Here is a 27,877-nt window from a genome sequence, read left to right as displayed (position 1 = left end):
CCATGCCCATGGTGCTAACCTGCACCCACCCCCCCTGTTTAAAAAAATAAATGCTTCCCTGGTGTCTAGTGGGCTTTGTGCCCACTGTTGGGGGGCAGATCTGAGGTAATAATCCCCATCTGTCCCCAGTGGGGACAAAAAGCCTGGCCATTTATTTTGAGGGAGTGGGTGTGTGCCTTGCCATGGCCATTTTGGGCAGCCCCTACACTACCAAAAAAATCCCTGGTGCCTAGTGGGCATTCTGCCCCCTTTGGGTGGATCGGGGGCAGAAAGACTGTGCCCATTTTTTGGGGGAGGTCATTGATACATAAAACAAAATAGTGGGCTTTCTGTCCCTTAGGAAGAATGGGGTCATTCCAATGCTTATTTAGGGCAGCCCCCAACGCCTAGATGTATATAAAAAAATAAATCCCTGGTTCCTCTCTCCCGGGGAGGTTGGGGGGGGGGGGGGGGGGGGGGAACAGAAACACTGAATATGCCCAAATTAAGGGAGGAGCAAAAGCCCTTGCTTAATGGGCCGCTCTCCCTTCCCTGGTGTCTAATGGGTGGATCCCTGCTTGGGGATCGCCCTCCTGCGGCGATCCCCAAGCAGGGATCCACTATGGAGGGGTACCATTGGAAAGGGGCAATTCTCAAATGGAAAGAAAACAGCTTTGGGAGATGGGGAAGCTTTTCCCCATCTCCGGGCTGTTTCTTTCAGAGGGGAATCCCTCTGGTCCCCACACCAGAAGGTATTTCCTGTGCCATGTGCGTGAAAGGCTGGGGGCAGTGCGATGCATGCGATCACTGTGGCGTCGGACGGCTCCCAGCCATCCGACCCATTGAACGGTTTAAAGCAAATATTTTGTATTCAAGTCAGCAGTTTTGTGGGTGGTTCTAATGGAAGATAGTGAAGCAATTCAAGGCCAGCTGCGGAGCCCAAAATACATTTGTCTCCAAAGAGCTAGCTAGTGTATGCACATACAACCCTGTGCCTGGTTGCAAAAATAAGCTGCACACCAGGCGAATATTTCTAGTACATGTGAAGCAATATGTTCCATGTGGCACTGTGCCGCAGTAGAAATACCAAACAATTAAAATACAGGGCCAGGATAAGTAATATCAGTTTTAAATAATATGTCTGTTACTGTTAATGTACAGATTAATAGAACACAAAAACCTAAATGACAATGATGCTGTTATATTTCAGGGTGCACACAGAATATATCATAGTGCTTAAAATGATGTAGGTTACCTTACGGTGTCAGACCTCAGACACTAGTTATCCAATAGTTCACAGATACTGCCATGATGCCAGTTTTATAGAAAAATCTACCATGCAGGTTTCATTGTGTGCCCGAATATGCAAAGCACCATCCTTGTCTTGGGCAAAACAAATCCCCTGTTTCTCAGTACATTTTTGAGTGTTTCAATATGGTATTACCACACCACTAGAAATGACCTTAAAATTGCATAGTTACAGTACGGAAGCATAATGGTATACAGACACTGACATTTATACAACTGCCTGAGCCTTTTCATCCCCACTAGTGCACCTTAGAGAAACCAAACTCCCCATGAAGATCCTTACAGCATGCGATTATCCCCCTGTGCCATCTGAAGGTTGTCTTCAAAAATCAAGGAATGTAAACCTTTAAGTGCAGTGCATTATTCTAGACCACTATCCTATAAAATATCTTGATGCTTGAAATGACACAAACTACACAAATACACCATTGTATTGAGGCCCTCTTGGACCCACGTTGGTTCCCTATTTGATTTTTGTTCTATATTTCTTATTTCACACGTTTTGGCTGCATTGCTTTTTAGCAGTGCCATTTTAAACACTTTGCTTGCATTATATTATTCTAGGAATATATTGTCAGAGTTGCTTGTTTTAGTTATCCTTCTCTCAACATATAATCCATACGTTCTGTTCCAGGCTAGAAAGCCAGTACACAATATCCTAGTGCTTGTGTTGCCTGTGCAGGAGACAGCTTCTAACATCTAGACACATCATTGCATCAGAGCTGTGCTTCTAACGCAGCATTGTTTTTATTATATAAATGGTGCACTGACCCGGAAGGAGCAGAGGGGCACTCAAACCCCGACCACATTGGGATGAATGCTGTGTTCGACATTCCATCCTGGTAAGGTTAGGGTGTTAGGTGAAGCACTTTCATCTAGCTAGGAATTAGGCCGACAGCTCCTAATGGCGTGGACAAACTTAGTCCCCCACATTCTGAAGTTCAGTAGTGCTAACATGCAGTCCTGTCATCTTAGTAGGAAATGTTTAACCTCGTGCCATCAATGTTCCTAGGTCAGGTACTTATTTAACAGGTCTCCTGCGTAGTTTCTGATGTGTGCCCAAGGTACCCTATTCACCTTAAAATGAAGACGTGTGGTGTTTGGGATTAAAATCCTCATCATCGTTATAGGAAGCACCTATTCTTGTCTGTAGGTAGTTCAAGCTTGAACTTTTAAAAGGCTACCTCACCTAAGTACTTCCCTGTTCGACTCGAATTATGGCATATCCAAATAATATTCCTGCTAATTGCAGGCATGCTGTTACAGCACATTTAAACAGGCATGGGCTATCAATTGGGGGTGGGGATGTTACCTTTGTGGTTGAGGCACAGGATTTGTACAAAACTGAAATATTTTACTCATGGGTCAACTTTTCTGCAATAGACTCTAATAGAAAACACATTTCGCAGATATATACAGCTACCAATGTACCAGGCCAATACAGACCATATCATGACTTAGAAATTCCATTAACATTCCAGAAACATAAAAATGGGTTCCAAGGTGCCTTACCCCATGTTTTAGAAAACAACTAACTGGGTCCCCTCAGTAATGATGGAGCCACATGGCCAGTTTTAGTTGTCTACACACCATATTCTAAGATACAAAATTTAGATGTGATTGATTAGCGCCCTCCACATAGTAATTTAGTTAGATTATACAGACGCTTATCGCAGTTTGTTATACGTACATTAACAGCTGCCCCAGTGGAGCTGCTCAAGCTGGCGCACCACTATTGGCTATGCCTGGGATTAACCCTGTAACTATCAGTGCTATCATGGGTAAGGTACCCATCAGACGGGAGGACATTCTTTTCTGGATTGCTCAAAAAACAAACCAGCTTGAATCAGTGTTTCACCATATGGGAAACCAAGAAAAGCATAGAATTCTCACCATGTGCTTGCCACTTGGGATGGTTTCCTCCGCTGACTGTGCTACATGGGGTACAATTTTTGCTGTGTTATTTAAACCCTAACTCATGGTACACCATCTCTTGCTGTTTTACCTGATGTGCTCAAAAAGATTCAAAATGAATACGGGGCTGCCCCTGCACTAGACTTTGGGATGCAGATAATAGGCAATTTTGCCACAGTATTCTTAATTATTTTAGGAAACATTAAAGAGGAAGCAGCAGCACTGGCAGTTAATCAACATCTCACTCGGGTTCCATGGGTAGAACAGGAGCGCAAGTTACCAAAAAGTATTGCTGAATCTATACATCTATAGGTCAAGATATTTTGGGGGCCAAAGTTACAGGGACAATCTCCGCAGCCGGATAGCTTAAAAAAACATTATAATTTACAAAACCCTAATAGTTTAAAACAACCTGATTGGTATCTGTATACTGATGTACGTCCTTCTCGTTTCTTTCAGGACTCATCTGACAAGCGGTCTTAGAGAGAGGGGTGGTCAGAATGCAGACAAGTAGAGTGACTCTGATAGACAGCGCAGCAGAGGTGACAATAGTTTGCCAGATTCTAAAAAAGGTTCTCGATGCAAAAGAAACTGACTACATAGAAGTCAAAACCCAAGACCAGTGAATTGTCCCACTAAACAGACTGTACAAATTGAATATAGAGATTGAGGGTTACATAATGTGCACAAATAAAGTGATTTTCTGGGAAACTTAAACAGGTTGTACTGCCAACAAGCTGGCGGTGAAAAGCAAACCGCCGGGACCGGCGGTTTTCCACCACAGTGGTCCCAGCGGTTGTAATCCACCAGGGCAGTGCTGCTAGCAGCGCTGCCCAGGGGATTACGAGTCCCCTTCCCACCAGCCTGTCCATGGCATTAGGAACTGCCATGGAAAGGCTGGCGGGAAGGGTAGTCGCGGGGCCCCTGGGGGCCCCTGCTTTGCCCATGCCTTTGACCCCACACTGCTTTTCACTGTCTGCACAGCAGACAGTGAAAAGCGCGACCGGTGCAACTGCACTCGTCGCACGGCTGCAACACAGCCGGTTCCATTTGGAGCCGGCTCCCATGTTGCGGCCCACATCCCTGCTAGGCCTGCGGGCGGAAACTCTGTTTCCGCCCGCAGGCCCAGCAGGGATGTCGAAATGGGCACGGGGGTTCAACCTTGGCAGGTGGCGATCGAGGCCCGCCACGGTTGTAATGAGGCCCTTAGTTAAGTCTCTAGGCAGAAAGGGATTGGCTACCGGAGTTTGTTAGAACACTTCCACAGTAGAAAGATGTAAAACTACAATCTTTCTTAGTCCATATTCCTGAAGAAGTAAAACAAGCTGCAGAATGGGCCCTTGCATAAGCCCCTGCACTGTATGGCAAATGTAGGCTGGGATAAGGACTCCCCTTATGTGTGACCTCAATATGTTATGTTATTGAGACTTATATAGCACCAGCTACCTGGAGGCCTCGTAGCGCTGATCAGTTTGAAAAGTTTAGAACATACTGGAGGAATCTCAAACTTCCCTGGAGAGGGGGAACTTAGAAGAATTTAGAATAGCCAGGTTTTAATGGCCTTCCTAAATTCAGTCTCCTGATTCATCATGCGAATATTCGTGGGTAGGGAGTTCCAAAGTCTGGCTCCCTGGTACTTCAGGGATCTTCCTCCCCATGATGTTCTCTTTACTTTGGGTACCACTACCAGGGCTTTAGAGGCCGATCTCAAAACTCTTGTGGGTGTATATAATGAAATTAATGATTTTAGATAATGAGGATCCTTTTTATATAGAGCTCTGTGGAAGACGCAAAGAGCCTTAAACTTTATCCTTTTTGCCACTGGAAGCCAGTGCAGTTCAATCAGAGCTTTTTTAGATGATGTGGTTCTAGGCAGATTAAAGAGCAGACGTGCTGCAGCATTTTGTACCACCTGTAGTTTGTTAACCACATAACCTGGAGATCCCAAAAAGAGGCTGTTTCCATAATCTAATCTGGATAAAATCAGGGCTTGTACGGCCAATCTTTTGGCCAATGGCGGAAGCAGACCAATAATCTTCCTTAGTAGCTTAAGAATCCCAAAACAGGTGGCTGACGTTCTCTTGGCTTGATGTTCCATGGTGAGTTTGGGATCCAACCAAACTCCCAAGGCTTTAATCTGAGCTTTGGGGGGGGGAAGGGGTAAGTAATCTAAATGTATTACTGGTCCTATATTTTTAGCAGGGTTGGCCAGTTTTCCTAAAAACATAATTTCTGTCTTTTCTTCGTTAAGTTGCAGCCTGCTTTCTGTCATCCAGGCAGCAATCACTTGGAGACAGGCAGGCAAGGCCGAGTTGTCCACCTTCTTATTGGGGGAGAAGGAAACCACCAGCTGTGTCTTGTCCGCATATGACACCAGGGATACCCCAAAGAGTTCTATGACTTCTGCTGGGGGGGCATGTAAATGTTGAACAGAGTGGGACTCAAAGATGAGCCCTGCGGAACTCCGCATAAAAGTTTCAACTGGGCTGAGAAAAAAGAACGATCCAAGACTTGAAAGGTTCTATTTTGTAAGAACGAGCTTAACCATTTAAGCGCCCTTCCTTTAATCCCACTATTTAATCCCACTTGGTCCATTCGTTTTCTCGCTTCTTCCGTAACTGCAATCATGGCAGATTCAATGTGTATCCATTTAACCATTAAGCAGTCCATTTAACCATAAAGCAAATGCTCCAGTGAGGGAGATTCTCTCACAACTTGAGTACCAGAGAGTAGTTGAACCCTGTGTATCTCCCATGAATAACCCTTTGTTCCCAGTAGCTAAGCGGGTTTACTTCTATGGAACAGTCTTATATTAAAGGCACTTAAACAGCCACACATGCTCACTTGCAATACAAAATTCACACTTTACGGCTTTAATTAACATTGTCTGAAACAATGAAAAAGCAACCCTGGATATGTCCAATAGGTTTTCTGCCAAAACATAGCCTGTGAAAGCTGGGAGTTAACTGCTTTTTCTGCTCTTGGCTCTCAAAGCCGTTTGGGTCTGCTCCCTCAAATGTATAGGAATAGTCCAGGACTGTTTGTGGTCTATATAACATCAGTATTGCATGAAATTGATCCAGAAGCACTGCCCTATGTTTATGATATATAGCTCACGGATGATGACTTAAACACACACCTAGCCAGGGTAGATTGCATTGTTTTGGAATTTGCTGAACATGACTAAAAAATCAATTTCAGAAAGACCATAATAGATTTTCTGAGTGTCCTGTTTTTGGGATATGAGTTGTCAAATGAGGGAAAGAGCCTGAACCCGTGTGCCCAAATACAACCACCAAGCACTAATGAAAAGTTATAATCCTTGTTAGGATTTAACAATTTTGGCAGAACTTATATTTCAGATTATGCACAGAGCATCAAACTTACATATGATTTATTTCATCCAGACTTCTCAAGCAAATATTGGACACTATAACATAAACAAATTGTCAGATCACGTGCCTGCAGCACAGCACTTACATACAGGTGTCAATAAAACAAACTTGGTCATCCGGATAACACCAGGTGCCATTTACTTCACTTATGTCACGGTACCAATTGCATAAAAATCACAGTTATTCTAATGCAGAAATGCCTTTTACATCCACTGAAAAAAATTCAGGCTGCAGTTCAGATGGCAGTCATAAAGAAAAGACTGTCTGCTCGAGGGAAATGCATAGTTGTCGTTACTCCTGTCCCAGCCTTACAGGCTCTTACTAAGGCTAGCGTCCTGAATGCGAAAGCCTTAAATCCTAGATGGATCTAGTGGGCCTCTCCCCTGACCACCACTGATGCAGACTATGTATTTGACCATGCACTACAACCTCAAGAATTTCTCAAGTACGGAAAAGAATACCCTATGCCCACTAACATATTGCCTCTTGAACAGCCTAAATGTATAGTATATAATGCTGATTAGCACACCAAACCCCACTACCCTGCAGCTTGCACAGCTGTTTATGTAGTATTGAGGGATGGAGAGTTACACCCTCAACAATCCTTCATGCGGTCCCTAGGGGATTGCACTATACAACTGGCTGAACTAAAAGCTTTGATTCTGGCACTAGAATATACAAATCCTGAATTCCCCAATCTTGTATTACTGTGTCCTGTTTTTCAATGAAAGCCTGTGCTATTAATGCCTAAATGGATTCAGGCTCAAAAGGGAATACTATAAAGCATTAGGTGCTTTGGGGAGAGGTGTGGCAAAACTCAAACACAGTCTGCCACAGACTCATGTAGTTCTGACCATCACCAACTTGTTGGAATACATATTGCAAGGACTTCACTGGTCTTGAAGCAGCCAAATCTGCAGTGAAGAGCTACAGTAGCTGCAATGACTTGTTCTCATACAAGGGTAGATGAATAAATAAATAATGGCTGCCCTTTACCAAAAGAATATCCAGATAAATATTCCTCCCACTTAAGTGCCCAAATCATTCCTTTTGTTACCATTCCGGGTCTGGGTGATCACGTGACACCCAATCATTACCAAAGTCTAGAATTAAAGCAGCAGATGAGGATGTAGCATCTGCCCATGCTACTGTGGTGGCTAGTCTCCCTGTTAACGCTTTTGGTGACACGGTCTGTTCAAGCATACAAAGCATTATGTCCTTAGTTATGACATTTGCCAACAAATTAAAAGTTTCCACGATCAAACGCCCACCACAGACATCCCTCTTGGTTTCAAACAAACCACTGCAATGCGTGTATCTAGATCAGTGGTTCCCAACCTTTTGACTTCTGTGGACCCCAACTTCATCAGTACTGGAACCCGGGGACCCCCACGGAATTAATATTGGAATATGCGGACCCCAATTGAGTCATTACTGAAATCTTGGGACCTAATCTGTTAATATTAAATTTTCTGAGCAGTAACGGACCCTCTGAGGAGGCTTTGCGGACCCCCAGGGGTCCCCGGACCACAGGTTGGGAACCACTGATCTAGACCATTGCTGCTCCTTAAATTCAGATGGTGCATTCAAATACATTCTAACTGCTGTAGAGTCTTGCTGCAGATTTCTCTGGGTGTGACCACAGCAAACAGCTGGCACTCTCACTGTTATTAAAGATTTGCAAATCTTTATTGGGACATATGCAGTAGCTGCATTCCACTCGGACCAGGGCCATGCCTTTGTCTCTGAGGCTTACAGAGACACCATGGGGACCCTGGGTGTAGCTGTGCATTATTTCTCCCCAGATTATCCTGGGGGAAATTTGATTATGTAGGGGAAAAAACAAGACTTAAAGCAGTCCTTAACAGCTAGAGTATTAGGTGCAGGTCTCATTTGGATCCATCATCTGTATGGAGTCCAGAGAGAATTAAATAACTTGTCTAGATGATCTTTGCATGGCCGGACCCCATATGATGTCCTGTTCGGCATAAAGATGTATGTCCCAGATCTTGATGGTCTCGGCGCAGTGGCGACAGACACACCTTTTTGCATCAATTAATATTTTGCTGTCTTACAGGAACTCTACAAGACTTCTGGGATGAGCGTTGAAACACCCATGCTGCTACTGAATGAGTGTATGAAAGTACCATCTTGCCTGGCATGTTACCCCCATTTTTCACTGTATGTATGTTGTTTTAGCCCTTGTGTCACTGGGATCCTGCCAGGCAGGACCCCAGTGCTCATAGTATGTGCCCTGTATGTGTTCCCTGTGTGGTGCCTAACTGTATCACTGAGACTCTGCTAACCAGAACCTCAGTGTTTATGCTTTCTCTGCTTTCCAAATTTGTCACTTCAGGCTAGTGACTAAATTGACCAATTCTCATTGGCATTCTGGTACACCCATATAATTCCCTTGTATATGGTACTTAGGTACCCAGGGTATTGGGGTTCCAGGAGATCCCTATGGGCTGCAGCATTTATTTTGCCACCCATAGGGAGCTCAGACAATTCTTACACAGGCCTGCCACTGCAGCCAGAGTGAAATAACGTCCACGTTATTTCACAGCCATTTTTCACTGCACATAAGTAACTTATAAGTCACCTATATGTCTAACCTTCACCTAGTGAAGGTTGGGTGCCACGTTACTTAGTGTGTGAGTACCCTGACATTAGCCAAGGTGCCCCCACATTGTTCAGGGCAAATTCCCCGGACTTTGTGAGTGCGGGGACACCATTACACGCGTGCACTATACGTAGGTCACTACCTATGTATAGCGTCACATTGGTAACTCCGAACATGGCCATGTAACATGTCTAAGATCATGGAATTGTCACCCCAATACAATTCTGGAATTGGGGGGACAATTCCATGATCTCCCCAGGTCTCTAGCACAGAACCTGGGTGCTGCCAAACTGCCTTTCTTGGGATTCCACTGCAGCTGCTGCTGCTGCCAACCCCTCAGACAGGATTCTGCCCTCCTGGGGTCCAGGCAGACCCGGCCCAGGAAGGCAGAACAAAGGATTCCCTATGAGAGAGGGTGTTACACCCTCTCCCTTTGAAAATAGGTGTGTTGGGCTGGGGAGGAGTAGCCTCCTCCAGCCTCTGGAAATGCTTTGATGACCAACAACAACTGCTTTAAAAAACATGTAATAACTCTCTATAACATGCTTTCTGCATAGTAGCTATTGTCACACTGCTGCAATGCTGTGCTTAGGTGCATAACAAGTGCTGGCATTACTTTCCCTTTTTATTGACCTGTGAGAAATATGCAGCTAAGCCAACCCCCTAAACTTTCATGAAAGGTTTATATCAGCATGCCACTTCACATTAATCATTTTGCTTGATATTGCAGCAGCCACCTTAGCCCACTGAGCTCTGACTGTTTTAATGTAAACCAGTCTATCCCACACCAACTATATCAAAGAATCACATCATGTAACACATCCCAGGTACAGTGCCATACTCGGTACACTGATTTTTATTTTTTTGATTGCATTGTAGTATAAATAAAATATGCAACCCTTCTGAATATTATGAGTCTTCAGAACAATGAACCGGTGGAAGCAAAGCTTTTAAAAGCACCAGTACATAAACACCATGGCCATTTATCTACTTTTCTATAAATGAATCACTTAACGTACGTTTGCATGATTGGATTTAGTGGAATAATCTGTAACAGTCAAAAAGTTTAAACTGTGGCACTAGCCCAACATCTTTTATAGGTTTTTTTGTCTTCATTTTTTTAACTTTATTTTTCCATTATAACATGCCAGAGAGTAAGTTATATGAGAAACATAGCAATTCAGGTCCAATTGTGATAATTTATATGTATGACAATCACAATCATGAAACAGTTGCTGTAGAGATTGTAAAGCATAGGATTTGTATGAATAAACATTGGCTGTGTGCAGTTTGTCTGAGAGCATTTAAAGAGACATTTACCACTCCCTCGTGGGTACATCCAAGTTCATAACGATCACATCACAGACCATAATTATGTATTTTGGATTCTACTGTCAAAATACGTAAGCAACAATGTCCAAATATCCTTAAGTCTGGAATGAGCTGGTGTTACTATATTAAAGTTATCTGACATGGTAATATTATTCCAATCATCAGTGGTAGGAAGGAGGACCTGTACCCCATTGTTTGGCTACTAATGCCAGCTCTGGATATTTCTTTTACATAGCCAAGTAATGATATCAGGGGATTAGGTACAATATTCATATGTATCATTTTACCGAGCTCATTTAACCCATTGGTCAGAAACTTTTGTGTTCAATTGCAAGTCATGCTGAATGCATAAAATCTACTGTCTCTTACCGACATTGCAGTCAGCAGCCTTCTTCCCTTAGACCATAACTATGTAGCCTGACTGGGTTGTAATAGAATTTCTGTATATATTTGAACTGTATTAGTCCGTGCCTTTCACTCAGGGAGACGTTTTAAATAGCTGTTTAGCAGTATGACAATTGGTCATCAGTGATTTCACCATCTATATCACCCTGCTACTTCAGCTGAGTTTTTGTCAAAGTTGCAGGTACAATGCTCCAGGATAAGGTGTATAAATGGGAAACTGTGTATTACACTGCTTAAGTATGTTAGTAAATTGGACTAATATAGGTTCAGTGGGAAATTCAGGAAGCGATGAACTTGAAGACTCATTGAGTCCTGTAATAAAGAAACACGAGTAGTGCTGTTACATTCCAGTTTCAGGAGTCATGAATTTGGTTTCCGGGAATAAGTCCCCAGTCTTTAATATTTCGAGTTTTTCAAGTTGTATGCTTGTTCCTCTTTTTCAGAAATACTGGTAACCAGGCATACCATTCAGTTCTTCTATCTTAAAAGTATAGTAAGTCACCACCACAATGTTTTAGAAGTTAATACCATGGATATATGGTATTTCCGGTCAGGTCTATACAGTTACAATCCTGATAGCTGAGTGAGTTAAACCATGAAAACCGATGTGGTCTTTCTTTCAAGGTGGAAAACATGAATGCCACTGTTTTATGTAGAAACACCTTCTGGCTACAGCTCTAAAAAATCATAGTATGATTACAGAACTTAAACACAAAACAGATAAACGTGGAACCCACTGCCGTCCAACCTCATAGTGTCTGTTTTAATTTGAAGTTTAAAGTTCATAATCTGCTGATAAATATATATATTCTCTAAACAATTGCTGTCTCGCTGCAGGCACTTTGCTCAGAGCTAACTTCTTTGTGTTCCCATATGCCCCTCGAAGGCAGCCAGTAGTGTTTTGTGGCCTACCTTTTGAGATTCTGCAAAGAGGCCTCCATTGTAGGCAGCACTTGTGTTCACATTTGAGACATGCACTGGAGCAGTCATCTGTAACACAGCAGTGAGATAACAGACAACTTATGAAATTGTGCTTCTATTGACAAAATGACAAGTGCTCCAGAGATAAATTTACAGAGCCACAATTTACAACTCTCAAAGAAGTAGAAGGGGAAGGAGTGAGGAGGAGCCCAACTGCTGATGGGAGGAACATAAGTGGCAGGCCTGAAGTTATCTTCTTTTAGGTAAGACAAACTGTTAAACAGCCTGTTTAATGGCCCCCTTTCTGCTCTGACCCATAGCTGTATCATTGGTAGCTACGCCCCTCTTCTAATTGGATTGGTAGATGCATTCAAATGAGTTGCCTGCTCACAAGAAAGGTGTTACAGTGGCACTTTAGAGAACATCCTGTTAACTGACATCTGTAGAGCTGCCCTTCAGAAAGCACAAGGGTTACGGGAGGAATGCATATAAAAGTATCAGCCACTGTTAGTTGCTCCTTTGCCACCATGGTCATCTGTCCACAACTCCACAAATCAAGGGGAGGCCAGGTAATGAGCAATTGTTTCAAACACTTCTAAAAACTCTGTTTGCCTTGTCTTCTGCTAATTTCTAGTCGCAAACTTACTATGGAAGACACACAACACAAGCCAGAAAATTCAAACATTTACCTACCTGTAATAATGGGTTTGCAGATCATCGTATTGAAGTTTCACAAGTGACACAGAATGGAAAATAACGTTACACAAAGATCAAGACTATGTTGATTTTCTTTTTAACATACAAGTACACTGACTCTTATTCTGATGTGGGAAATATGTGATTTGATATTGACTGTGTCCCTGTGCATTGTAGTTTTCAGGGAATAAGGCAATGAGTCATTTGGCACTCATCAGAAAGTAAAACAAAAGTTTTGAAAAAGAAAAGTGTTGCAGATTCCAAAGCCAACCGTGTTTGCAAGGCCAAAAGCAGAGTTCCTTTATAAGGTCATCAAAACTACAAGGTGACTTTAAATAAACTTTTAATGTAAGGCGGGCGATAATTTGTCAACACAATATCACCCCCTCACAAACGGACTAAATCCAGATGTCTTGATCTTACATATTTATTGCAGACATGAAGAATAAAAGTAGGAATTGGATACCCCAAAAAGCAGTTTCTAGTTTCAGCCAAAAATAGTAGGATCAGTTTCATGGAAGTCAATTTTTAAAAAATTACACATTTTAAAAAATGATGTTGAAACATATAGAGCTTCTATCTTTTATGTAATGATCTATAGCAGTGGTTCCCAACCTTTTCATTTCTGTGGACCCCCACTTTAACATTAATGGAACCCAGGGACCCCCACTGAATCATCATTGGAATCCGGGGGACCCCCGCCTGAGCCATTAGTGGAAGCTGGGGACCTAGTATGTCAATATTTTTTAATATTTTTGAACTTTCTAAGCTCTCGCGGCCCCCCTGAGAAGGCTTTGCGGACCCCCAGGGCTCCCCGGACCACAGGTTGGGAACCACTGATCTATAGTGTGAAAAAATAAACAGTTTGTCTTAAATATGCCCTCTCTGCTGAATGCTTTTCATTTTAAACAGTTATATCACAAAAAAGAAAACCCATTTCCCGTTTTCATTGTTTAAACTGTGGTTTCAATTATGCTACATGACCTGCGTTTCATCCTTACTGCAGGCTCTGGCAGCAAGCATTGTAGCATCTGAACTCAATTGTAAAAAAAAAAAAGTTAATACAGTTGAGGGATTATGTTATTCCTTTATTACAGGTGACTGTATACTTCACAAGTTGCCTGTAGTAAGGAAATTAAAGTTGGGGTTTAATAGAGGAATTAAAGCATCTATTTAATATAGTCCATGTAAAATATATATGTTAACCCCAAGAAGCTTTGCATTGTTTGCAAAGGGAGACGGTTGAGAACACACCAACTTGTAGTTAATTGTAGTATAGTATGCTTCTGCCTTTACTGCAGTAAACTTCTCCTTTGTAGGGATAATGATTACCACTGCAAAGTCTATGCGAATTATAATGGACTTATTTTCATGCTAAGGTTCCGTATACAATGCTGCTCATGTTTTGAGGTTTTTGCCTGTCTGAATCTTGGTCACATTTAATGTTCAGGTTAAGCAAAGTCACTACCAACGTGTAATGCAATTATCAACAATGCATTTTTTTACAAACTGCATCTACTCTTGTTAATAGCTTATTACTTTTTTAATTAGCCCTTGACTTTTGGTATTACTGATTAGTAAGTGGCATTTTTATTTTCTGGTTTATATATTTATTTTAGATGTCACTCTTCCCCGACTAAAGGCCTTTATACCCCAACTTTTATCACGATTACACATTGAAGCACTTCTACATGGCAATATAACAAAGCAGGTTGGTTCCTTAAATTAATAATTGATATTAAACAAGTTATTGTTGAATATGGTGAAGAAAAATCAATGATTCTATCTACGCGCCTTAAGGCTTTTTTTGTGTAAATGTTCCTTGTATTTTCCATTGCATTTTAAATCTAATCACAATGTCCAGGCTTGTTCAGTAGTCATTACTGCCATTAGTACAGATTTTTAAAAAACATTTTTTACCTCTGCAATTATGCCCCACTCTCCTAGTGTCTGTAATGATAGTTCCGTGCTGTTCATAGGTATGTCATCCTCATAAAAAACATACTTGCTAAAGTTGGTTAAAAAAACAGCTTTATGTAAGTGTTCTATGTGCATATCCAAGTGTAAGAACAAGGTAATTATTATGGGCTACATCATATCTTCTTAAATTGTAACATGAGCGTTGATGTGCTTTAACATGTAATGTGAAATTATATCGTGAATGGTTGCGATACGTACTTACTTCCTCTGCACTGTTTACACACTGTTTTTGTATGTGGATCTTAGAAGGTTTGCAGTGTTCATAAAGCTGGTTCCAAAAGAAAGGAAAACTAGCAGTTTACATTTAGACACTCTTAATGGAAATTGCAAATATCTTATTTGGTTGCTTTGTAAACTTTCTGAATGAACTTCAGTATAGCCGTGGTGCAAATATTATTTTGTACCAGTGTATACTGATTGATATTTCTACCATCGGATTATTCACGTAACAAATTTCCCTCATTTGCCAGACAGAAACCAGAAAAGTGATGCCACAGCTCCAGCTAGATTTCAATGCCTCCCTAAACGTGACATTGTGTAGATGTAGGTGTTGTCACTCCAGTGCTCTGAATGAAATCTTCATTGTATTACATTTTCTAACAAACATTTACAGTAGTAACATAGAATGCTATTGTTAGACTAGAACAATATGAATTATATTTTAATCCAGTGTTAAGCAACTGTCAATACAATTATATTGTTTAAAACGTATAAAACATTTTAAATGTAGTAACAAATTAAGAAATACTATTTAAAATTAATGTATATCAGCTCAAAGACTGAGATTTTAAATCTAGCAACCAGTGTATCAAGAGTTTAGTTTGTAGTCTATGGACAAGGTTGTCTAAAATTGCTTCTGCTGGTACTCTGTGTTGATCGTGTTAAAGATTTCAATTTTGCCTCGTAATGGACAGGGATTTTATTGTCCATCCTATGATTTTATAAGATTCCGTGGAAGCTGTTGCTTCGAATATTGTTCTAACTCCATAGATGCCAAAGATTGATCTAAAATATTTCTTACCTTCTTGGAACAGTTTTGGGGATGGACATAGAATTTGTTCTGTTTGTTCTTTGTGGCATTGATTGATATAAGCAACAAGGTGTTGACTTGTTAGTGTTCAATGCGGCTTTACATTGTGACTAAGCTATATAGCTAAGAATAAACCTAAAAAGAAATTGGGGTTTGTGAATTTGTTGTGGTCCATATATGATTGTCTTTCCGTTAGAAACAAATCAGAATTAAAGGATAACTGGCCCAGTGCCTTCCCCTCCAAGACCAAACCAAATGGTCTTCATCAAAATTAAAGTTCAGTCTTGGAGAGGTATATGATGATCTCAGTTCCTTTTAGAAGGTATAAGTTTACTGACTATCTCTAAAATAATCCACACTGGTCATTACTGTATAATTTTTGCAAAAGTGATTTTATTTGGAATTATGGTACAGCAAAGGCAGCTTTGGTTTCGAGGGATAATCCTCTTCAGAGCTGTGAAAATGAATTCCCCATAAGTGTATTAAAGTCGGAAACATAAAAATCCAATGTGTAGAACACAAAAATGCATGCTAAAATCACAATACATGTTGCAGATTCCTGGACATAGTTCATTGAAATCTACCCCATATACCCATTCCAGTGTCTGATACAAATTGGAAGGCATTCAAACCATAAGTGATAATTATTTAAGAAAATTCTGTGTTTCATGTTTATGACTTTTTTTTAATATTTTTTTTTTATTAAACGTTGATCTGGCAAATTGTGTATAAACTGTAAAACATCATTTTAAACCCCTCAAGCAAACCCCTACCTACCCCCGTGCTTCCGCAGTGAGTCTACAATCGCCTATAAATCAGTACGAACGAAATAAAAAAGTTGTTGCAAATTTCTTTTTAATCCATTTTTATGGTTGTATCTTGGATATGGAATAGACCGAAACCTTTTTTCCTCTCCACTACCCATGCAGTGGATACGGTGCTGTCTGCTCTTGGGACACGTGTATGCCAGATTGTATAACAGGAGATGTAAGACGTACCCTGGTCATTCACCCCCCTCCCTCCCCCCAGGCAGTCAGTATGTCATGTGCTTTGCTGTCCCTTCTGGTTCTACGCAGGTGTACCTCCTCCGCTTCTGCCCATTCTATCATATCTGTCACCCATTTATCTCTCGTTTGGACCCTGAGACTGCACTAGTGTACAGCTATGCGCCGTTTTGTGACCACAACACTCAGCATCTACTTTTGTTTTTTGATGTCATTGTGTGGAAGAAGACACAATAGACATTTTTCAGTCTCCAGCGGAACCTCCCATCACGTAGTTGCTTTCAACTGGAGGAGTATCTCTATCCCAAAATTCTGTGTTGTGGGGGCAGCTCCATGATAAGTGAGTAAGTTGGCCTCATCTATCCCGCATTACGGACATTCATTAGGAACATTTGTGGCCTCTAGAGGGGTGGATAGTATGTAGACACCTAGGGGTGAGATATGTCATATGTATAAAATTATATTGAATTAGCTTCAAGTGGGCGCTAACCGCCACCTCTCTTACACCCATATGTATCTTGCCCCATTCCTTGGGGGTTAGTTATTTTCCCAATTAGTTGTGCCACCTGTCTTCTACTGGTAGGGGTCGCAATTGCTTATCTGAGCGCAGTGCTCGGTATAAATGAGTTATAAGCCTACGCCCCGACCATTTATATGAGTATACTCTGTGTTCATGTAGATGTGGACACATCTGGAATGGTAGGCCACAGTTGTCTCGCCAGAGCTACAATTTTGGTGAACTGCAGAAAGTTCCCTACACGAAGATGGAACAAGTCTTGCCCTTGTTGGTAAGTGATAGATCTGCTGTCAGGATAGACATTGGATAGTGTAAGGCAACCACCTTCCTGCCAACTAATTACGGACATGACCCGCTTCATCTGTACGAAGGGGGTATTATGCAGATATCTAGGTTTTGAGCATAAGGCACTGTCTTAATGACTCTCTGTACTGTGTGTTACCCATATTCTACCCATTAACTGGATTAGTATGGGGAGTATGCTTGGTATTCTATTGCCGTTCATCAAGAGTTCACCTAATTGATGGGTCCCCTTTGAGCCTGAGATCAGTCCCCTCACCCAGTTAGGCTCCCCATCCAACCAGTGTACTGCATGTTGTAATTGGGTGGCCAGATACTACAATTCGAGGTCAGGCACCTCTAACCCGCCCTTCTCCCATTCTCTTCGAAGTGTGGATAGACTAACCCTACAATGTTTACCCTGTCAAAGTAGGTCGATCAGTAGTCCTTCCAGCTCCCAAAACACTGACGGAGGCATCTCATAGTAGAAACCCTGCGTCGTATACAGAGACATTGTGGCAATACTACCATTTTAAGCAGTGCTATTTTGTCCATTAGTGAGAGATGTGGTGTTTTCCAAAATTGTATAGATGGCTTTAATCTTGCTAGGACTGATCCTAGATTGAGATTATAAAAATGTTGTTCATCATGTGTGGCATGGAAGCCTAGGTATTTAACATCAGTCTTCCAAGGGGAGCTGTACAGAGTGCAACCCTCCAACGCTTGGCCCACCAAGTCACCCAGGGGATACAGGGACCGATTTTTTTTTTTTTTCTTTCTTTTTAAATACCTGCAATCCTGAGAAATCCCAGTACTCCTGCAACAGGTTTAAAAGGATTGGGACCAAAATGTATTCCATGCCTACCACCTTGCGGACTGCTGATTTGGAATTGCCATTCCACAAACAGCTAAAGACTTGACTGTTCGCACAGATGTTTACCATTGTCACCGCTGTATAATGTGTAGTACTCTATAGCGCTGGGATGCCCTAGGGTAGCTATGCACTCTATAAGTGTCTAATACAATACAAATGTCTGAGTGCCTTAGTTACATCAAGGCATCTTCCACATACAGGGATATTATCTGTTCCGTAGACCCCCCACCTTTATGCCCCATCTTATTATGGTGTGTCAAAGTCTGCAGGCTAATGGCTCTGTAGCTATAGCAAAAATTAGGGGGGATAGTGGGCATACCTGATGGGTACCGCCCTATTCGATAAATAGCGCCCGTCGGAACTCTCGCTGTTGGGCAGATATATAACAATTTAATTCAATTAATGTATGTGGTGCCCAAGCCTACGGTTGCTAAAACTCTCCGCAGCTTGATCTATATCTAGAAAAGCCAAAGCAAAGCTCCCCACCCGCACCTGTAGATCATGGATCACATGGGCTAGACAGTGGAGGTTTTTCAGGGTGTTCCTTCCCGGAATAAACCCCAACATATCTTCATAGATCAGACGAGGCAAGTAGGGAAGGAGCCAGGCCCACCAGTACATGACTTACAAGTTTAAGGTCAACGTTCAGCATTGCTATGGAAAGATAAGACCCAGCCTCCTGTTGAGTTCTAACTGGTTTTGGAATTAAGGTGATCAATGCTTCGTTCATTGATTCTGGGAGTTCCCCTCTTTAGTATGTTGCTGCATAAACTTCTGCCAGTTGATCTAGCAGTATAGCTGGAAAATATTTATAAAATACAGAGGGCAGGTCGCCCCCTCAACACCTTAGCCGATTTTAGAGAATTGAAAGCTTCCGTTATGTCTTGTTTGGTTGTAGGGGCCCCTAACACCTCCCTATCCTCACGGGACAAACATGGCAGCGATAGTTGATTCAGATAACTCATCAGGTCTTCACTGTGGCCTCGCTACTGTGGCTTAGTATATACTGTATTCATGTGGGTAGCGAAAACTTGAATAATTGAGTGTTGTGAATAGGGTACCTTACCAGTACTATAGCGTAGTGAGAGTATTAGTGAGGATGTTGATTCAGACCTAATCAGTTGGGACAATAGTCTTCCTGCCTTAACCCCCTCGCACTAGCAATGTTGTCTCATTTTCTTCCTACCATATCTGTCTAGCTGATCCCATAATTGTAATAGCTTATGTTTTTCCGTCCCTAGATGGTATCAGGAACGGGTCAGAAATAAGCCTTCCTTTCAGTTACTCAAGTTCAACCTCTTGTTTTGATTTTTCTTGTTTCAGTGTTCGTTGTACCCCGACTGCAGTAGAAATAAACAGCCCCCTTAGGACCACCTTCATGGCGCCCCTTTCAGTGGCCCTGCTCCCAGTCTTGTTCCAGTTAAACCCAAAGTATTGGTTCAATGACACTTCCACCTGCAGCTCGGAAGGCAGGATCCGTTAAGGACTCTACATTCAGATTTCAAAGTGGAACCCTGGATGGCTGTCTACATAGGGAGTAGGTTAATAAGAGCAGTGAGTGATCAGTTAAGTATCTTGCCAGATATTGGATCATTGTTAGGAGGTGTGTTGTCTATGTTTGGATGAAAAAATAATCCAAGTGACTGTAAGTGTTAGTGGCTGCGGTATGGCAGGAATATGTGCACAGTTGGGGGTTGCTTTGACGCCATACATCCATAAGACTAAGGCTATGGAGAGTTTGGTGCAGCTCCCTTGTCACGCCCGAGGGGGGGGTGTCGATCAGTCGCGTCATCCAGTACACAGTTGAGATCCCCTGGGGAGATTTGCATCACCCGGAGCACCGACCCCAGAAATTCCTCATCTTTGTTGGGTGCATATATGTTGATTATACATAAGGGGTGTGCATCTAACGTCCCTTCAAAGATATTATAGCGGCCGTCCGGGTCAACAATCTGTCTAGGGGATTTAAACAGAATCACTGGAGCCACCCAGATCAGGGTGCCTCTATCACAACCGGAGTGGGAGGTTGCCACTAGTTTCCCTCACCATCATTTCTGGAGGGCCTTAATACAGTCCTCCTCATAAGTTTGTTTCCTGCAAACATGCAATAGCTACTGTACATCTTTAAAGATAGCCTATTATCCCGTTGCATTTCACCGTGTTTCCGAGCCCTTGTACATTCCACAACGTAAGTTTATAGTGGGGTGCCTGTGTCTTGGGAGCCATAGTATGGTGTGCGTTGATTGCACTGACTTAAGTGTTGGTAAGTTGATTTTAGTCTCTAAGTATCTCTCATTGCGGAAGCACTCCCCTACTATCGGGAACAATGAATACAATAATACATGTAATTGAATAAGTAATAGGAGAGTAGTTCAAACTCTTCCTGGCAAAAAAAGTGGCAACAACTTAACATAACTGAGAAATTCAATCCACTGCCCCACTTCCAAAGGCAGTGGCCCCTAAGCCCCACGATGAACCAAGCCCAATTACCCATCCCTGGAACTAAATATATGCAGTAAAAATAATAGGTGTCCAATGTAGTGTACGTTCAATCCAGCACCCACGGTCCCTGCTTGTTGGGCGCCCACTAAGGAGCTCAGCAAGTCCCAGGGGGCAGGGTACTCGGATTTCTTCACCCCCTACTCTGACACCCGTTCTGTTGGCACCAATCATGGGTATGTTCTACATGTTTTGTGCAGCGAAAAAAAGAGGGGGGGTGCAGGGAAAAAGTGTTGTCACCCCTTCGAGGTCTCTTTCCATCAGGCCCCAGCATCCTCACTGCTCAGATGTCAGCAGATATGGCTCGGAGTGTCTGTGGGAATTCATCCCACTTAGGCGTTCTCTTCCAGGGACTCTAAAAGTTGGCTCAATGGAGTAAAGGGGTTCTGAGTCTGAATTGGTGCTCTTTTGGGTTGCAGTATCATAATCTGCTACGGCAATGCAGCCCGTTGGTTGTACCGGTTCTGTGTCTTGTTGTTGTGAGAACATCTTCCATGGATTGTTGGTTTTGTGCTGCTAATACGCCGTGGATCTCTCCAGTCACAGAATTGATCACCATCAGTGAGTCCTAATGAGTCAAGCCAGTCAGTCGCCTACCGCAGAGTGTCAAAAAAGTGGGCCTTACGGTCGTATTGTACCCAGAAGCGCGATTCTGGTCCTGCATTCTTAGTTTGACCTCCAGGAACCTCCGCCGAAGCTCCTTGACCTTACTGGTGTAGTCCAGGTAAATTTGTATAGCAGTGCCTTCATATTGGGGGGCATGGGGTGGTGCTGCCATGTGTTCGGACATACTGGAGGATATTGTCTCGATCTCGGTGATGAAACAAGCGTGAAGTTATCGCATGTGGTGGAGCCCCTGGTTTCGGTTCCGGGCCCAGCAACCTGTGAGCCCCCTCCAGTGAGAAGAATTTGGACAATCGAATTGCAGGCATTGCTGTTTGAGTCCATGAATAGTTCTGTAGAAGGTCTCTAGGCAGGTTCTGAGAAGCCCAGGAAGCAAAGATTATTTCAGCAGGACCGGCCCTCTGCGTCCTCTAGGCGGGTCTCTAGCTATGTTGTGGTGCGAGTGAGGTTCTCTTCCAGGGGATCCTCATCAATAGTCATAAACATTGAATATTCCCGCCCTTGTGCGGGGACCCCGGAGCATATATAAAATATACACATATTATACATGTGCAACAAACAGTCATGCAGGCTATCATGTTAAAAACAGGCTAAAATGCTTTATTTCTATGAAGCTTTTTTTTTTTTTTTTATATATATATTAAAGACTACAATAGAGAATAAATATGTACCCAAGCTCCTAAAACTAGGCTTAGGGAAGTAAGCAGTAGCAAACTCTAGAGAAAAAATAGAAAAAACTGCATTGAAAAACAATGAAGCATTCTTAGCCAATAGGCTGCATGCAGGTTAACACAGGAGAACCATAAAAACTTTGGCACCGTGCCTTTAAGACCCTGAGCACCTCCAGTATCCCACCATGCCTCAGGGGTGAAGGAAAGGTGACAGTTGGTTCACAGTTAGGTCAGTTCTTTTTTACGGCTTCTTCTGAGAGGATCCTGGAGCATTGAGCTCTCAGTTTTTCTGAGTTTTTTCTCAGAAAAATTCTTTAAAAAAGCGTTTTTTCACTTTTCACTCGACAAATAACATCTTTGTCTGAGCTAGGAAGGTTTTTTCTGACAGAAAAATGCCTTCACTTTTTGTCAAATGCCCTGCTTGTGGGAAGAAGAAGGCCCAGTCAGATCCCCACTCTCTGTGCATAGTGTGCCTGCCTCAGAGTCACTGCCCTGACACTTGTAAGTACTGCAAGAACATGTCTAGGAGGACTCTGAAAGACAGAGAGAAGATCCGGCTACATGGGCTTCAGGAGAGGCAAAGAACATCGTCCTCCTCACTTCCCAGACAGCCAGAAGGCCATTCTCAGGAGAGAATGGCCCGGTCGACGTCAGCAGGTAGGAAAGTACCTGTTTGTTCACCGTCGACGTCGTCGCTACCACCGTCTCACCGGCATAGATCGCCGTTGACGGCGACACACCCGACGTCGAAGGGAACGGTGTCGAGGGAACATCAGCGCAGGGGCAGGTCTCCGTCGACGGTAGCCCGCCGATCGACGTCGAGCCATCGCCGGCGTGCCCGATCGCCGCCAAAGGCTGTGCGCCCCACGACGTCAGGACACACGACGTCGAAATCACCACGACGGCACGGGAGCCATCCACCGTCGACCTCCCATCGCTCCACGTCGAGGCACACGACGGCGAGCAGGTCGAGGTCCAAGGATCGCCGTTCGGCGTCAAGGCACTCAACGTCGAGGCACTCAACGTCGAGGCAAGAGCAACCGGCTGGGCGCCCTTCGACGTCGAAACAAACATCGATGTCGACTCAGGTTTTACCTGTCCCACAGGGAGCAGAACATCGCCCCACGCCAGACAAGGCGCCATCTCCAGTGGTCTCCATACCGAGCGACTCTTCTCGGTCAACAGTGGCATCATCGGGGCATGTCTCGCCCATCAATCTATCGCCGAGATGGCTGGAGAGCCTCAACAGACCAGCGGCCTCCCCAGATTCGCAATATTCGCGAATGTATTCACCTACTGCCTCCCTGCCAAGAACGCCATCACCGACAGCCAGGGCAGAACGGGCTCGTTCTACTCCTCGCCAACCGACCGCGAGGCCTAGACGCTCTGCTACAGCGTCTCGCAGCAGGTCTCGCTCCCAACGAAGATCCAGGTCTTGGTCAAGAAGAAGATCACCCTCTTGGTCTTCATCAAGTTCATCTGTCGGGCGTTACTCACCCACCCTGACAGATTCACCTCCTGCTAGAGTCTCACCGGTGGATGATATTACCACATTCAACGAGGTGCTGCTAAGAGGAGCGCAAAAACTCAACATAAAGGTTCCAGAACCATCTACCTCCTCATCAATCATCTTTGAGACTCTACAACAGAGATCAGCGTCGAAAAAGTTGCTGCCTCTAGTGCCTGGTTTGTTGCAGCCAACCATGGACACTTTTCTGGCCCCATCCTCGCTTAAGTCTGCCCCGGCTAGGATTCTCAAAAAATACAAGGCTCCAGAACAGGACCCTTTGTTCCTCAGGAAGGATCCGCCACCGGACTCGGTTATAATAGCTGCCGCCCGAAAGACCCACTCGGTGGCATTTTCATCCACGGTACCCCCGGATAAAGAGAGCAGGCATCTAGACTCTCTGGGGAGAAAGATATGCGGGACGGCGGCTTCGGCAATGAAGGTCTCCAGTGCGTCTGCGCTCCTGGGCAGGTATGATCGTTCTCTGTGGGACTCCCTCAGTAGATTTACAGAAAAATTGCCCAGAGAGGACAGACAAGATTTCCAGGAGATACTACAAGAAGGATGCCTGGTATCCAACCAGGTTATCAGCGCGGCAGCAGATGGGGCGGATTTGGCTGCTCATGGGTACGCACATGGTATCTGTGCAAGGAGATCTTCCTGGCTGAGGCTCACTGGTTTGAAACAGGAAGCACAACAACGCATCCTGAATCTTCCATTTGCCGGGAACTCTCTATTCGGTGCCCATGCAGACGAAGAGATGGCCCGCATGAAGACCGAGGTGGATACCATGAGGGCGGTGGGCCTCGAAAGAAAGAAAGATTTCAGGCGGAGGTACAGGCCGTATGACAGGCGCCCTTTCCAGCAGAGGGTTCAAACCCCTCATTGGTCGCAAAGGTCACAGCAACGACAGGGACGCCCTCTTTTTCAACGGAGAAACACAAGGGAGCGAGGGTCAAGTAGACCTCAACAGTCCACTCCGAAAGCACCCACCAAGCAATGAAATCTCGCTTCCCTCGACACTGTACACCACTCCGGTGGGGGGAAGTATTACGGCTTATCTTCACGAGTGGCACTCTATCACAAGAGACAAATGGGTGCTCAATATTGTCGAACATGGCTATTCTCTTCTTTTCAAACAGCCTCTACCACGCTTGCCACCAACCAAAAACAATCCATCTCATCTCAGCTTGCTACGCAAGGAGGCTCTCGCCCTCTTAAAAAAGAATGCCATAGAAAAGGTTCCACCTGCACACAGAGGACAGGGAGTCTACTCCCGTTACTTTCTGGTGGCGAAGAAGGGTCGAGAGGGTGTTTTCAGGCCAATTCTGGACCTACGGCTGCTGAACAAATACATAAGGAAGCAGAAGTTCAGAATGCTAGCGCTTCACCAGATTTTCCCTCAACTGCATCAGGGAGACTGGATGTGCTCCATCGACCTGCAGGATGCGTACTTTCACATACCAATAGCTCCCAAACATCGAAAATTCCTGCGCTTCCGAGTAGCGTTACAGCATTACCAGTTCAGAGTTCTACCCTTTGGCCTGAAATCTGCCCCAAGAGTTTTCTCAAAATGTATGGCAGTGGTGGCGGCGCATCTTCGAAGACAAAGGATATACATATATCCGTACATAGACGACTGGCTACTGAAGGCTTCTTCTCCGGAGCAGGCGAGAAGTCATCGGGACATTGTACTAGGAGTTGGCGAAGCTCTAGGTCTTCAGGTCAATTACCAGAAGTCAACCTTGATTCCAACACAGAATCTACACTACCTAGGAGCTATCATAAACACAGAACTCCAAAAAGTGTATCCTTCGGAGGAACGACTATCCTCAATAGACAGGAAGTGCCAGGACCTGTTGAGAGCCAACACACCTACGGCACGTCAGGTGACATCGCTGCTGGGCTCCATGGCATTGTGCATCTTTATTGTCCCAAATGCCAGACTCCACATGAGACCCCTCCAAGAGGCATTGGAGACCAACTGGAGCCAAAGAACAGGTCGGTGGGAGGACACGGTGCAGCTACTGGCGGTAGCACTTCAGTCATTGAGATGGTGGATGCACAGACCTCACCTGTCAGTGGGTGCTCCGTTTCACCAGGTGCTTTCATCCGACACCCTAGTAACGGATGCGTCTCTTCAGGGTTGGGGGGCTCATCTGGGTCCTTTTCAAGCGCAGGGTCTGTGGTCAGACAAGGAAAAGCAGTACCACATCAATCTGCTAGAACTCAGAGCGGTCCATCTGGCTCTCAAGTCTTTCATACCGCTAATTCAGGGGAAAACTCTCTTGATACAGACGGACAATACAACCACGATGTATTACTTGAACAAACAAGGGGGAACGAGGACCCTACCCCTATCGCGAGAGTCCCAAGCGATATGGCATTGGCTCCTGGCCAGAGGAATGTCAATTACAGCAGTTCATCTGCCAGGTCAGCAAAACGTGGAAGCAGATTTTCTGAGCAGACACCTGGAGGACGTTCACGATTGGGTCCTACACGGCGAAGTCGCAGAATACATCTTCGCGCAATGGGGTCGGCCTCAACTGGATCACTTCGCAGACGAAGTAAGCAAGAAATGCCCAGACTTCGCATCCAGGTTCTACCGTCCAGGATCGCAAGGGAATGCCCTGTTGATCGACTGGTCAGGGATATTTCTCTACGCTTTTCCGCCGATTCCCCTCATTCCGGCAGTGATCAACAAACTTTACAGATCCAGGACCAGAATGATTCTTATAGCGCCACAATGGCCCCGACAATTCTGGTACACGGATCTCCTCAACCTGTCGGAAAAACCTCACAGGAGGCTGCCGTGCAGACCGGATCTTCTGACCAGAATGGAGGGCAGGATTCTACATCCCAACCTACCCTCTCTGAGCTTAACAGCATGGCTCCTGAATTCCTGCAGTATGGGCACCTAGGGCTCTCGCAAGAGTGCATGAACATCTTGAAAGAGTCCAAACGGCCTTTCACGCGGCGCTCCTACGCTTTTAAGTGGAAGAGATTCTACATATGGTGCTGTCAGCAAGGCCATAATCCCATACGGGCGCAGGAGGAGGTCATACTGTCCTATTTGCTTCATCTAGCGAAGTCCGGTCTGCAGGTATCATCTATTAAGGTACATTTGTCTGCTATTACGGCCTATCGCAAGTCGCTTTCTCAGGAATCCTTCTTTACAAAACCTGTAGTCAAGGATTTCTTAGAAGGTTTGAAGAAAGTTTTTCCGCCAATTCGGAGACCTTCTCCTCCATGGGAACTGAACGTAGAACTGAACTGAAAGCCCTCCTTTCGAGCCTATACATAAGGCTTCTTTACAACACCTTACGTGGAAGACGGCTTTTCTAGTGGCCATTACTTCAGCGAGGAGGGTCAGTGAAATCCAGGCCTTGTCTTCAAAAGAACCGTACACGGTTTTTCATGACAATAGAGTGGTTCTACGAACTCACCCATCTTTCCTTCCGAAGGTGGTGTCAGAATTCCATATCAACCAGACCATATCTTTACTGACGTTTTTTCCCAATCCGGAGACTCCGGCAGAGAAAGCATTGCACTCATTAGACTTGAAAAGAGTGCTGAAATTTTATCTGGACAAGACAAAATCGATTAGACACTCTAACCGCTTGTTTGTAAACTATGGTCATTTAAGAACAGGAGAGGCAGCATCTAAGCGAACAATATCAAGATGGATAGTTTCTTGTATTGTTAATACTTACCAGCTAGCTAATAAACAATTACTAGCGCGGCCTAGAGCGCATTCCACAAGGGGGAAAGCGGCTACTGCTGCTCTCCTTAACAATGTTCCGATATCTGAGATTTGTAAGGCTGCTACATGGAAGTCTGTCCATACGTTTACACGACATTACTGCTTAGACTCAGATGCAAGAGCGGATGCCCAAGTGGGGCAGGCCTCTCTAAGAAATCTGTTTGCGTAAGACATATCTATTCCTGCACTTCTATCGGACAGTCTGCTGGGTTTAGGGATGGGCTTGCTAATCTATTCAATGTTTATGACTATTGATGAGGATCCCCTGGAAGAGAAGGATAAGTTACTTACCTGTAAATCCTAGTTCTCTTCCAGGGGTATCCTCATCAAAGTCATAAACAACCCACCCTCCTCCCCGGACGCACGTCTCCTAGAAGTGCAGGACAGACTGTGTTTGGAATCAGTTATACAAATTGTCACCGTAAAAAGAACTGACCTAACTGTGAACCAACTGTTCACCTTTCCTTCACCCCTGAGGCATGGTGGGATACTGGAAGTGCTCAGGGTCTTAAAGGCACGGTGCCAAAGTTTTTATGGTTCTCCTGTGTTAACCTGC

The 27,877-nt window shown here is 44.1% G+C and overlaps 1 protein-coding gene across 3 annotated transcripts in view; it reads left to right on the top strand.

The window, feature by feature from the left end:
• IDE (insulin degrading enzyme) overlaps positions 1-27,877 on the top strand; it is a 754,741-nt gene that overhangs the window by 516,959 nt on the left and 209,905 nt on the right. For all 3 annotated transcript variants that reach the window (XM_069239810.1, XM_069239807.1, XM_069239808.1), the window contains one exon: positions 14,193-14,284. In XM_069239810.1, coding sequence (XP_069095911.1) covers positions 14,193-14,284 — 92 coding nt within the window. The remainder of the gene's footprint in view (positions 1-14,192; positions 14,285-27,877) is intronic.

The sequence above is a fragment of the Pleurodeles waltl genome, chromosome 6 (genome assembly GCF_031143425.1).
Source record: "Pleurodeles waltl isolate 20211129_DDA chromosome 6, aPleWal1.hap1.20221129, whole genome shotgun sequence".
In the NCBI taxonomy this organism is placed as follows: Eukaryota; Metazoa; Chordata; class Amphibia; order Caudata; family Salamandridae; genus Pleurodeles; species Pleurodeles waltl.
Note: the sequence above shows the minus strand (reverse complement) of the source record. Positions and strands in the feature narration are given on the sequence as shown.